Source organism: Neofelis nebulosa, chromosome X, assembly GCF_028018385.1.
Source record: "Neofelis nebulosa isolate mNeoNeb1 chromosome X, mNeoNeb1.pri, whole genome shotgun sequence".
NCBI lineage: Eukaryota > Metazoa > Chordata > Mammalia > Carnivora > Felidae > Neofelis > Neofelis nebulosa.
Window position 1 is genome coordinate 12,040,788 of NC_080800.1, and position 13,162 is coordinate 12,053,949.

General features: G+C 41.5%; 1 protein-coding gene across 4 annotated transcripts in view; it reads right to left on the bottom strand.

The window, feature by feature from the left end:
* The window catches only part of PIR (pirin), a 97,980-nt gene that overhangs the window by 2,911 nt on the left and 81,907 nt on the right, over positions 1-13,162 (bottom strand). For 3 of the 4 annotated variants that reach the window (XM_058713461.1, XM_058713460.1, XM_058713459.1), the window contains one exon: positions 9,742-9,808. The exons of the other annotated variant lie outside the window; for it this stretch is intronic. In XM_058713461.1, coding sequence (XP_058569444.1) covers positions 9,742-9,808 — 67 coding nt within the window. The remainder of the gene's footprint in view (positions 1-9,741; positions 9,809-13,162) is intronic. 4 annotated transcript variants of the gene reach the window in all.

Consider the following 13,162-nt stretch of genomic DNA (forward strand, 5'->3'; position numbering starts at 1 on the left):
ATTCCACCTACACCTGCCTAAAGAACCCAGAAAACCGCCAGAGGATTAGCAGAACGGAGTCTCCGGAGCCAAGCGCAGACGAGAGGCCCACGGAAGAGGGTAGGAAGGGCGGCGAGGCGGTGCGCGCTCCAGGGACTGGCGGGAGGGAGCCGGGGCGGAGGGGCGGCTCGCCGGCCAAGCAGAGCCCCCGAGTCTGGCTGGCAAAAGCGGAGGGGCCGGACGGACTGTGTTCCGACAGCAAGCGCGACTTAGCGTCTGGGAGGTCAGAAGTTAACAGCTCTGCTCAGAAAGAAGGAAGGCTGGAGGACAAAGGGAGGGAGAGCTGCTGAGCCCCCGGACGGCAGAGCTCAGCTTGGCGGGGAACAAAGGCGCTCGCCAGCGCCATCTCCCCCGCCCATCCCCCAGCCAAAATCCCAAAGAGAACCAGTTCCTGCCAGGGAACTTGCTCGCTCCGCGCAAACACCCAACTCTGTGCTTCTGCGGAGCCAAACCTCCGGCAGCGGATCTGACTCCCTCCCGCTGCCACAGGGCCCCTCCTGAAGTGGATCACCTAAGGAGAAGCGAGCTAAGCCTGCCCCTCCCGCCCCCGTGCACCTTGCCTACCCACCCCAGCTAATACGCCAGCTCCCCAGCACCACAAGCCTGGCAGTGTGCAAGTAGACCAGACGGGCCACGCCACCCCACAGTGAATCCCGCCCCTAGGAGAGGGGAAGAGAAGGCACACACCAGTCTGACTGTGGCCCCAGCGGTGGGCTGGGGGCAGACATCAGGTCGGACTGCGGCCCCGCCCACCAACTCCAGTTATACACCACAGCACGGGGGAAGTGCCCTGCGGGTCCTCACCACTCCAGGGACTGTCCAAAATGACCAAACGGAAGAATTCCCCTCAGAAGAATCTCCAGGAAATAACAACAGCTAATGAACTGATCAAAAAGGATTTAAATAATATAACAGAAAGTGAATTTAGAATAATAGTCATAAAATTAATCGCTGGGCTTGAAAACAGTATACAGGACAGCAGAGAATCTCTTGCTACAGAGATCAAGGGACTAAGGAACAGTCACGAGGAGCTGAAAAACGCTTTAAACGAAATGCAAAACAAAATGGAAACCACGACGGCTCGGATTGAAGAGGCAGAGGAGAGAATAGGTGAACTAGAAGATAAAGTTATGGAGAAAGAGGAAGCTGAAAGAAAGAGAGATAAAAAAATCCAGGAGTATGAGGGGAAAATTAGAGAACTAAGTGATACACTAAAAAGAAATAATATACGCATAATTGGTATCCCAGAGGAGGAAGAGAGAGGGAAAGGTGCTGAAGGGGTACTTGAAGAAATTATAGCTGAGAACTTCCCTGAACTGGGGAAGGAAAAAGGCATTGAAATCCAAGAGGCACAGAGAACTCCCTTCAGACGTAACTTGAATCGATCTTCTGCACGACATATCATAGTGAAACTGGCAAAATACAAGGATAAAGAGAAAATTCTGAAAGCAGCAAGGGATAAACGTGCCCTCACATATAAAGGGAGACCTATAAGACTCGTGACTGATCTCTCCTTTGAAACTTGGCAGGCCAGAAAGGCTTGGCACGATATCTTCAGTGTGCTAAACAGAAAAAATATGCAGCCGAGAATCCTTTATCCAGCAAGTCTGTCATTTAGAATAGAAGGAGAGATAAAGGTCTTCCCAAACAAACAAAAACTGAAGGAATTTGTCACCATGAAACCAGCCCTACAAGAGATCCTAAGGGGGATCCTGTGAGACAAAGTACCAGAGACATCACTACAAGCATAAAACATACAGACATCACAATGACTCTAAACCCGTATCTTTCTATAATAACACTGAATGTAAATGGATTAAATGCGCCAACCAAAAGACATAGGGTATCAGAATGGATAAAAAAACAAGACCCATCTATTTGCTGTCTACAAGAGACTCATTTGAGATCTGAGGACACCTTTAGATTGAGAGTGAGGGGATGGAGAACTATTTATCATGCTACTGGAAGCCAAAAGAAAGCTGGAGTAGCCATACTTATATCAGACAAACTAGACTTTAAATTAAAGGCTGTAACAAGAGATGAAGAAGGGCATTATATAATAATTACAGGGTCTATCCATCAGGAAGAGCTAACAATTATAAATGTCTATGCGCCAAATACCGGAGCCCCCAGATATATAAAACAGTTACTCATAAACATAAGCAACCTTATTGATAAGAATGTGGTCATTGCAGGGGACTTTAACACACCACTTACAGAAATGGATAGATCATCTAGACACACAGTCAATAAAGAAACAAGGGCCCTGAATGATACATTGGATCAGATGGACTTGACAGATATATTTAGAACTCTGCATCCCAAAGCAACAGAATATACTTTCTTCTCGAGTGCACATGGAACATTCTCCAAGATAGATCATATACTGGGTCACAAAACAGCCCTTCATAAGTTTACAAGAATTGAAATTATACCATGCATACTTTCAGACCACAATGCTATGAAGCTTGAAATCAACCACAGGAAAAAGTCTGGAAAACCTCCAAAAGCATGGAGGTTAAAGAACACCCTACTAACGAATGAGTGGGTCAACCAGGCAATTAGAGAAGAAATTAAAAAATATATGGAAACAAACGAAAATGAAAATACAACAATCCAAACGCTTTGGGACGCAGCGAAGGCAGTCCTGAGAGGGAAATACATTGCAATCCAGGCCTATCTCAAGAAACAAGAAAAATCCCAAATACAAAATCTAACAGCACACCTAAAGGAAATAGAAGCAGAACAGCAAAGGCAGCCTAAACCCAGCAGAAGAAGAGAAATCATAAAGATCAGAGCAGAAATAAACAATATAGAATCTAAAAAAACTGTAGAGCAGATCAACGAAACCAAGAGTTGGTTTTTTGAAAAAATAAACAAAATTGACAAACCTCTAGCCAGGCTTCTCAAAAAGAAAAGGGAGATGACCCAAATAGATAAAATCATGAATGAAAATGGAATGATTACAACCAATCCCTCAGAGATACAAACAATTATCAGGGAATACTATGAAAAATTATATGCCAACAAATTGGACAACCTTGAAGAAATGGACAAATTCCTAAACACCCACACTCTTCCAAAACTCAATCAGGAGGAAATAGAAAGCTTGAACAGACCCATAACCAGCGAAGAAATTGAATCGGTTATCAAAAATCTCCCAACAAATAAGAGTCCAGGACCAGATGGCTTCCCAGGGGAGTTCTACCAGACGTTTAAAGCAGAGATAATACCTATCCTTCTCAAGCTATTCCAAGAAATAGAAAGGGAAGGAAAACTTCCAGACTCATTCTATGAAGCCAGTATTACTTTGATTCCTAAACCAGACAGAGACCCAGTAAAAAAAGAGAACTACAGGCCAATATCCCTGATGAATATGGATGCAAAAATTCTCAATAAGATACTAGCAAATCGAATTCAACAGCATATAAAAAGAATTATTCACCATGATCAAGTGGGATTCATTCCTGGGATGCAGGGCTGGTTCAACATTCGCAAATCGATCAACGTGATACATCACATTAACAAAAAAAAAGAGAAGAACCATATGATCCTGTCAATCGATGCAGAAAAGGCCTTTGACAAAATCCAGCACCCTTTCTTAATAAAAACCCTGGAGAAAGTCGGGATAGAAGGAACATACTTAAAGATCATAAAAGCCATTTATGAAAAGCCCACAGCTAACATCATCCTCAATGGGGAAAAACTGAGAGCTTTTTCCCTGAGATCAGGAACACGACAGGGATGCCCACTCTCACCGCTGCTGTTTAATATAGTGCTGGAAGTTCTAGCATCAGCAATCAGACAACAAAAGGAAATCAAAGGCATCCAAATTGGCAAAGATGAAGTCAAGCTTTCGCTTTTTGCAGATGACATGATATTATACATGGAAAATCCGATAGACTCCACCAAAAGTCTGCTAGAACTGATACATGAATTCAGCAAAGTTGCCGGATACAAAATCAATGTACAGAAATCAGTTGCATTCTTATACACTAACAATGAAGCAACAGAAAGACAAATAAAGAAACTGATCCCATTCACAATTGCACCAAGAAGCATAAAATACCTAGGAATAAATCTAACCAAAGATGTAAAAGATCTGTATGCTGAAAACTATAGAAAGCTTATGCAGGTAATTGAAGAAGATATAAAGAAATGGAAAGACATTCCCTGCTCATGGATTGGAAGAATAAATATTGTCAAAATGTCAATACTACCCAAAGCTATCTACACATTCAATGCAATCCCAATCAAAATTGCACCAGCATTCTTCTCGAAACTAGAACAAGCAATCCTAAAATTCATATGGAACCACAAAAGGCCCCGAATAGCCAAAGTAATTTTGAAGAAGAAGACCAAAGCAGGAGGCATCACAATCCCAGACTTTAGCCTCTACTACAAAGCTGTCATCATCAAGACAGCATGGTATTGGCATAAAAACAGACACATAGACCAATGGAATCGAATAGAAACCCCAGAACTAGACCCACAAACGTATGGCCAACTCATTTTTGACAAAGCAGGAAAGAACATCCAATGGAAAAAAGACAGTCTCTTTAACAAATGGTGCTGGGAGAACTGGACAGCAACATGCAGAAGGTTGAAACTAGACCACTTTCTCACACCATTCACAAAAATAAACTCAAAATGGATAAAGGACCTGAATGTGAGACAGGAAACCATCAAAACCTTAGAGGAGAAAGCAGGAAAAGACCTCTCTGACCTCAGCCGTAGCAATCTCTTACTCGGCACATCCCCAAAGGCAAGGGAATTAAAAGCAAAAGTGAATTACTGGGACCTTATGAAGATAAAAAGCTTCTGCACAGCAAAGGAAACAACCAACAAAACTAAAAGGCAACCAACGGAATGGGAAAAGATATTTGCAAATGACACATCGGACAAAGGGCTAGTATCCAAAATCTATAAAGAGCTCATCAAACTCCACACCCGAAAAACAAATAACCCAGTGAAGAAATGGGCAGAAAACATGAATAGACACTTCTCTAAAGAAGACATCCGGATGGCCAACAGGCACATGAAAAGATGTTCAACGTCGTTCCTCATCAGGGAAATACAAATCAAAACCACACTCAGATACCACCTCACGCCAGTCAGAGTGGCCAAAATGAAGAAATCAGGAGACTATAGATGCTGGAGAGGATGTGGAGAGACGGGAACCCTCTTGCACTGTTGGTGGGAATGCAAATTGGTGCAGCCGCTCTGGAAAGCAGTGTGGAGGTTCCTCAGAAAATTAAAAATAGACCTACCCTATGACCCAGCAATAGCACTGCTAGGAATTTATCCAAGGGATACAGGAGTACTGATGCATAGGGGCACTTGTACCCCAATGTTTATAGCAGCACTCTCAACAATCGCCAAATTATGGAAAGAGCCTAAATGTCCATCAACTGATGAATGGATAAAGAAATTGTGGTTTATATACACAATGGAATACTACGTGGCAATGAGAAAGAATGAAATATGGCCTTTTGTAGCAACGTGGATGGAACTGGAGAGTGTGATGCTAAGTGAAATAAGCCATACAGAGAAAGACAGATACCATATGGTTTCACTCTTATGTGGATCCTGAGAAACGTAACAGAAACCCATGGGGGAAGGGAAGGGAAAAAAAAAAAAAAAAAGAGGTTAGAGTGGGAGAGAGCCAAAGCATAAGAGACTGTTAAAAACTGAGAACAAACTGAGGGTTGATGGGGGGTGGGAGGGAGGGCAGGGTGGGTGATGGGTATTGAGGAGGGCACCTTTTGGGATGAGCACTGGGTGTTGTATGGAAACCAATTTGACAGTAAATTTCATATATTAAAAAATAAATAAAAAAAAAAAATTAAAAAAAAAAAAAAAAAAAAAAAAAAGAAAATGAGAGCAGATCCTGGGCCAAGGACCAATTTCTCGCACAACATAACTTCACGACAGTTTGGACTCGTGGAGCATCTCTCCTGTCTCCCAATTATTTTTCTGTAAAAATGGTGCACTTCTGGGCTTCCATTTTGACACTCCCCTGGGGTATTCTGCCGTGCTTCTCAATTCAGAATGTGCACGTGAATCACCCGGGAATCTTATTAAAATGCATATTCTGATTCAGGAGGTCTAGAGTGGGGTCTGAGACTGCATTTCTCACTAACTTTCTAGTGATGCGCATACTGTTGGTTCATGGACCACACTGGGAGAAACGCGGGAAGCAAGCTTGGAGCCCTCCAACACCGAGCTGAGGGAGCTTGTCTCCTCAAATCCTTAAGAAGGAGAAGAAAACTAGAACCAGAGAGCAGGTTTTTGTTTTTCTTTTCCTTTCGTTTTTTGCATACTGTATCACTAAGTTTCTTATTTTTTTAAGTCGAGGTATAATTGATATACCTTGTATTGCTCTCAAGACGGACGACGTAATGATTCGATATTTGCAGATATTGTGAAACAATCACAATAAATCTAGTTAATATCCATCAGCACACACAGTTGCAGATTTCATTTCTTGTGATGAGAACTTTTAAGGCCTGTTCCCTTAGCAACTTTCTAACATGCACTATAGTATGATTAATTGTAGCTGCCAGGCTGTACATTCCATCCCCCAGAAAGCATGCTTTTCAATTGATCAACTCTATGGGTTATAGATGTGCAAATTATTTGATAGTTATCAATAATCTCATAAATACTCTTTCAAACTACAGTTTTCATCTTTTCTCTAGTTAAACCTTTACACTGCCTCCCGAGTAATAAAAATGGTGTGAGTTCAATCTCTCGTTATGTAGAACCTAGGTGTGGCGGACAGCACAAAACATGGGGTCAGAAGACCAGGGTTCGAATCCCAGCTCCACTACTAATCATCGTTTCCCATCAGGGAAGCCACAGGGCAGAGCGACGGGCAACCCAACCTCCTAAGGTTGCCCTGAAAAGTAGGTGAATTTGCAGCAAGCACTTGGACCAATCCTAGTAAATGAGACATGCTACCCAAGTATCTGTTAGGTAAATAAATTAAGTATACTGATTTTGTTTCCCTCACTTATAAAAAAGGCCAGGACTACATTGATGCTGAGGACATTTCCTATTCCAACATTCGACGACATTCCATGCTTAAAGGTCCTTAGCTAGTTCATGACACTGGTACTGGTTCCCAAACAGCTGGAAGATGGTTGTGGCTGTCTTTAAATGTGCACAGGTAGAAGAAAAACTTTATGAGGTTTAAAGAGTTATAAAAGAGAACTAGCCAGCCAAACAAGATGCTTTGCCTCTCATTAACAGAGATGTCAAGGGATGTATCTATCTGGTCTGGTTACTCGGAGTTTGAACGTATGGCACATGCAGTGTTCCTGAGATCCAAGCCTCTGAGACAGGCGTCGCCTAACACAAATGGAGGACGGCTCCGAGCAGTCCCAGCGCTTTGGTCCGTCACTGAGTTTGGTCAGACTCTGGGTTTTCCTCATTGGTGCAGAGGATATCATTAAACTCAAAAGCCTCAGATCCCACACATCCTTTGTGCACCTAAATTCTAGTTGCTGTTAATAAACATCGTGACTCCTCTCAATCTGTCTTCAGGCTTTCTCCAGAAGAACAAACTATTTCGGCCCTCTTCCAGCAAGATAAAAGGAAGCAAGAACCACGAGCCTTTGGAGTGGAAACTGAAGCATGCAAAATGGAGGTCAGATGCTACATGCTTAGTGGAGTACAATTTAATGTTTTTCCTGTAAGTCATTAATCGAACAAGAAAGAATATTAAAAATTTTTTTTTATATTTTTAAATAATCTCTACACCCAGTGTGGGGCTCGAATTCACAACCCTGAGATCAAGAGTCGCACATTTGGCTGCCTGAGCCAGCCAGGCACTCCACAGAAGAATAGTTTGTAAACTATCAGTGTTCTTTAAATGTATGTCCAGCTGGGTTTTTTTTTTCTGAAATCATGGTTTATGTGTGGGAATTCATGCAAGGCAATATAATGGGATTTTAATGCATGCTAAATTTAATAATATATGTTTTATAGGCATTTATCTAAATAAGTTGGCAAAATCTTTTTTAAATTTTTTAATGTTTATTTATGAGAGAGGGAGAGAGAGAGCCAGCATGAGTGCGGGAGGGGCAGAGAGAGAGGGAGACACAGAATCGGAAGCAGGCTCCAGGCTCCAAGCTGTCAGCACAGAGCCTGACACAGGGCTCGAACCCATGACCTGAGACGAAGTCAGACGCTTAACTGACTGAGCCACCTAGGAGCCCCAGCAAAAACATTTTTTAATAAAAATGAACTAATAATATGCTGGAGTCTACATCCTTTCTCATTTAATAAAACAACAATATTATGAGGAAGTTAAGGCAAAGAAGTGAGGTGACTGGATACTTATTCCAGGATTTTCTGCCTCTGTTTTGTTTTGTTTTTTTTTTTCAACGTTTATTTTATTTTTTGGGACAGAGAAAGACAGAGCATGAACGGGGGAGGGGCAGAGAGAGAGGGAGACACAGAATCGGAAACAGGCTCCAGGCTCCGAGCCATCAGCCCAGAGCCTGACGTGGGGCTCGAACTCACGGACCGTGAGATCGTGACCTGGCTGAAGTCGGACGCTTAACCGACTGCGCCACCCAGGCGCCCCTGTTTTGTTTTTTTTTTTTAATACTGATTCAAATAATTCACATACTTCCAAAGGAATATTTTTAAGTGGTCCCTATTTTTCACAAAAAATGCAATAGACTACAAATGGTATTGAAATCACTGTTGTTTTTAGTAAAAATAAAAATGATATTCAAGCAGCAGGCCACAAAACATTTCTTTTTTTTTTTTAATTTTTTTTTCAACGTTTTTTATTTATTTTTGGGACAGAGAGAGACAGAGCATGAACGGGGGAGGGGCAGAGAGAGAGGGAGACACAGAATTGGAAACAGGCTCCAGGCTCCGAGCCATCAGCCCAGAGCCTGACGTGGGGCTCGAACTCACGGACCGTGAGATCGTGACCTGGCTGAAGTCGGACGCTTAACCGACTGCGCCACCCAGGCGCCCCTGTTTTGTTTTTTTTTTTTAATACTGATTCAAATAATTCACATACTTCCAAAGGAATATTTTTAAGTGGTCCCTATTTTTCACAAAAAATGCAATAGACTACAAATGGTATTGAAATCACTGTTGTTTTTAGTAAAAATAAAAATGATATTCAAGCAGCAGGCCACAAAACATTTCTTTTTTTTTTTTAATTTTTTTTTCAACGTTTTTTATTTATTTTTGGGACAGAGAGAGACAGAGCATGAACGGGGGAGGGGCAGAGAGAGAGGGAGACACAGAATTGGAAACAGGCTCCAGGCTCCGAGCCATCAGCCCAGAGCCTGACGCGGGGCTCGAACTCACGGACCGCGAGATCGTGACCTGGCTGAAGTCGGACGCTTAGCCGACTGCGCCACCCAGGCGCCCCCAAAACATTTCTTTAAGTTCAAGTTCCCTATGACGCAATGCAAAACACCGTTTTTGTTTTCCCCATAGTTCTAAGTTCAATGTCGTCCACATGATAGGTACTCAGCGAATGTCTCTTTACAAGAAACAGAGAATGAATGTAGAAATAAGTACCATGTATGTATTTTCCTCCTACAAAATCTTTGCAGATAAAGAGACAAGAGGAAAATACAGCTACTCTTCCCAGTAATAATACTATATTGGTACACTACTTTCAAAGGAGAAAATCACCCAGGAAAATTGCCATCATTTGGGGCTTACCATGCTGGATGACTGGTTCTCCTAATGGCTCCCCAGCAATCAGGATGAAGTGGTTTCTCTCAGGATCCTCAAGTCAAGGAAGAAAACATCAAACAATAAACATGCATACTTTTGAATGTCAAATTAGAAACAATTTGAAGCCGACATGCTGGCCAAATGGACAAAGTTCCTAATTCCTCTTTTTTAAGTTTTATTTACTTAAGTAAGCTCTGCAGCCCTCGTGGGGCTCGAACTCAGAACCCTGAGATCAAGAGTCACATGCTCCTCCGACAGAGCTGGCCAGATGCCCTGGAAACACTTATTCCTTAAGATGATTGGTAGCAATCAGCACTCAAGACTAAGCCCAACCACCAAAAGGTTAACCTTCTCAGATAAAGGAGAATGCAAATTAAGATTTTCTTCAACCGGGAACACCTATAAGACAAACTACATAATTTACTTATCTTATTACAGGGTTTATAACCTCCCATTAACAATTTTTAAAAGGGAGGATTATGTAAATCCAAAAGTAAGATTTTATTACTTTTGACATTTCTTCATGTAAAACGTGCCCCAGAAATGTTGCACTAAACGGAACCTTATAAAAACATCCAAGTGGCATCTGCTCAGGTAAATTTCTCTCCCAAAGAGTCCTGTTATATTAAAGTCTCCAAAAGTTTTTCTTTAGAGGGGAGCCTGGGTGGCTCTGTCGGTTAAGCATCTGACTCTTGGTTTTGGTTCAGGTCATGATCTCACAGTTTCGTGGGCTCGAGCCCTGCATCGGGCTCAGAGCCTGCTTGGGATTCTCTCTCTCTCTGTCTCTCTCTGTCTCTCTCTCTCTCTCTGTCTCTCTCTCTCTCTCTCTCTCCGCCCCTCCTCAACTCACGCTGTCTCTGTCTCCCCCAAAATATAAATAAATAAACTTAAAAAAAGTTTTTCTTTAGAATTAAGATTAGGTGTTTTTCCCTGAAACTGAAAAAAGTAGTAATTATAATATCCAGTGCGAGTGTGGATGCAGGGGAAGATACACGTTTATATCTTTGGCAGATTTTTAATTGACACATCAATCCTTCCAGAGAACACTCTGAAAATATGACTCCAAGCCCCCAGTATCACTGATGTCCTCTGACCCAGTAATGCCAGAGAAACCAGCAGAAGACCCCTCCCCCACCACACTTGTGAGAAATAGTAACTGTTGTAAGCCATCAGGGTTTAGGGTGATTTGTTAACCACTAATAGACAACTGAACAGTATGTAATTCTTTTCAGGCACCTCTTAGGTTAATCTCATTTAGAATAAAATCATAAATAAAGCAATAATGATCAGGTACTTTAAAATAAAGCCTTCAAAAATGGTTTAAAACTTCACCTTATCCTAATAATATAGCATATTTCTAAATGTATGATATAGTATAGTACATATTACATTTATATGCTTCTAATACAAAGCCCTTTTTAGAAAATTAATATTTTTTTTAAGTTTTAATTTTTTTAACTTTTGAGAGCGTGTGTGTGCGCAAGTGGGAGAGGGACAGAGTGAAAGAGAGAGGGAGAGAGAGAGAATCTCAAGCAGACTCTGCACTGTCAGTGTGGAACCCAATGTGGGGCTTGAACCTTGAGATCATGACCTGAGCCAAAATCAAGAGTCGGACGCTTAACCGACTGAGCCACCCAGGTGCCCCTCTAATACAAAGCTCTTTAATTGGAAATCATTGTAATGTTACTAGTACCAGAAAACTTATCACTGGATTCAATAAAAATAATGAATTCTTGAAAACTTCCATGTAGTAAACCCACACACACAAACTCCTATTATACAGGACTCACATTGGTTTCTCCTTCTGCCTCCAACTTTAAAATATTAAAAGGCAATTTGGGTACAATGATTTCTGCAGAAGTCTTAACTTACTCCCTACAATCCCAGGGCTGGTGTCATTTAGTACATCCACCCAGGGGATGCTTTGCGGTTATCAGGTCTCTAAGTTAGAGCTGGAAGACAGAAGAGTGCTACTATAGAGGAATACAAGAAAATAGCTTAACGTCCATGATGGAAATGGAAAAAAAAAAAAAACAACTATGGAAAACAGGCACAGAAGCTTAGAACTTAGTCTAGGACCACTTACTGTAGAAGCCAGCAGGCTCTAAAGACATCATCATACTTTACAGCTCAAGACAATAATACACACGCTGATGATCCAAGGAAAGGGTAGGGTTTCTATCTGAAGTGATTTCTTTTTCTTCAATATCCTGTTTAAATGACTAAAAATTCAACTTAAAAAAATGCAGTCATCAACAAAGATTTATTTCCGAAGAGCTCTGGAGTGGTGAAACTTTAGTGTGAAATCAACGGACATTTGAAGGAAAAGTTAGAAAAATAGTTCTGATCCTCTGGACTATACCATGTATAATTTAATCGGAAAGACATCACTGCATAGTGTTTTGAAGTGCTTTTTCAGAGAAGACACGCTTGAGTTTTAGGGTCAGGAGGCAGAGGGGAAAGGGTTGGGGGTTAGGGAAAGGGGGACAGGAAAGGCCGACCTAGTGTGCCATGCATGCACCGACTCCTCAGAATGTTTCTTTCTCTTCCTTCTCTCTCTCTCTTTCTTTCTTTCTTAAGAATGTAAGTTTCTTAATTCAGACAACGCTTCTGTTGTGGATGGCAGAATATCCCACAGTTTACACATATAGGATGGTGATAAAAGTTTAAAAATAAAAGTGTTGCTTCTTTTGATATTATTCAGATAAAATGATGACTTTCCATGTATAATTTGGACAGTAAAATAAAAGGGCCCTGGCATTTGATCTGAAATGAAAAATGGTTTCACTGCAGGGTGTTGAGGAGTTCAGCACTTTGCTTTTCCATTTCAGAAACCTTAAGGATGGTCCAAGCTTTCTTTAATGCCTTTTCCACAAAATTAACCTCTCAGTAGCCCCTTCTCCTCTATGCTAAACCAGATGTTTGATGTCCTTTTCTTGTTTCCTAAATGTATCTTTTTTTCTGTCCTTACCTAGCCCTCTTTCGTGAAAGCTTATAGTCTTTCTGGATATTCAGTAGAGTGCCAATGTGGTTACAAGCCCCTATCTTGAAAAGTCCTCGTCTACAGTGACCTTGTGTGGAGGGTCAAATGATGAAGATCATGCACAAGGAAGGAGAATGAACAGCTGCTTCAGACATGAGTCCTTGTGAGGACCTAAGTAAATGCCTTTTGGGGTTTGATGAAAAGACCCCATAGAAAGATGACAGAGGCCCACTTATGGCTTCATGTCTAATTACCCCAATGGAAGGTCATGATCTTTTAGGGCCCAGACCATGTCTTTTACTTTGGTGAATCTTCTCAGACTCCTTAGTTCAGAGTTAGACCCTTCTGGGTTTACTGAATAACTTACGTTTACAAATTGCTCGTTATCTCATAAATATTATCACCAAGACATGCCTTGAGTTT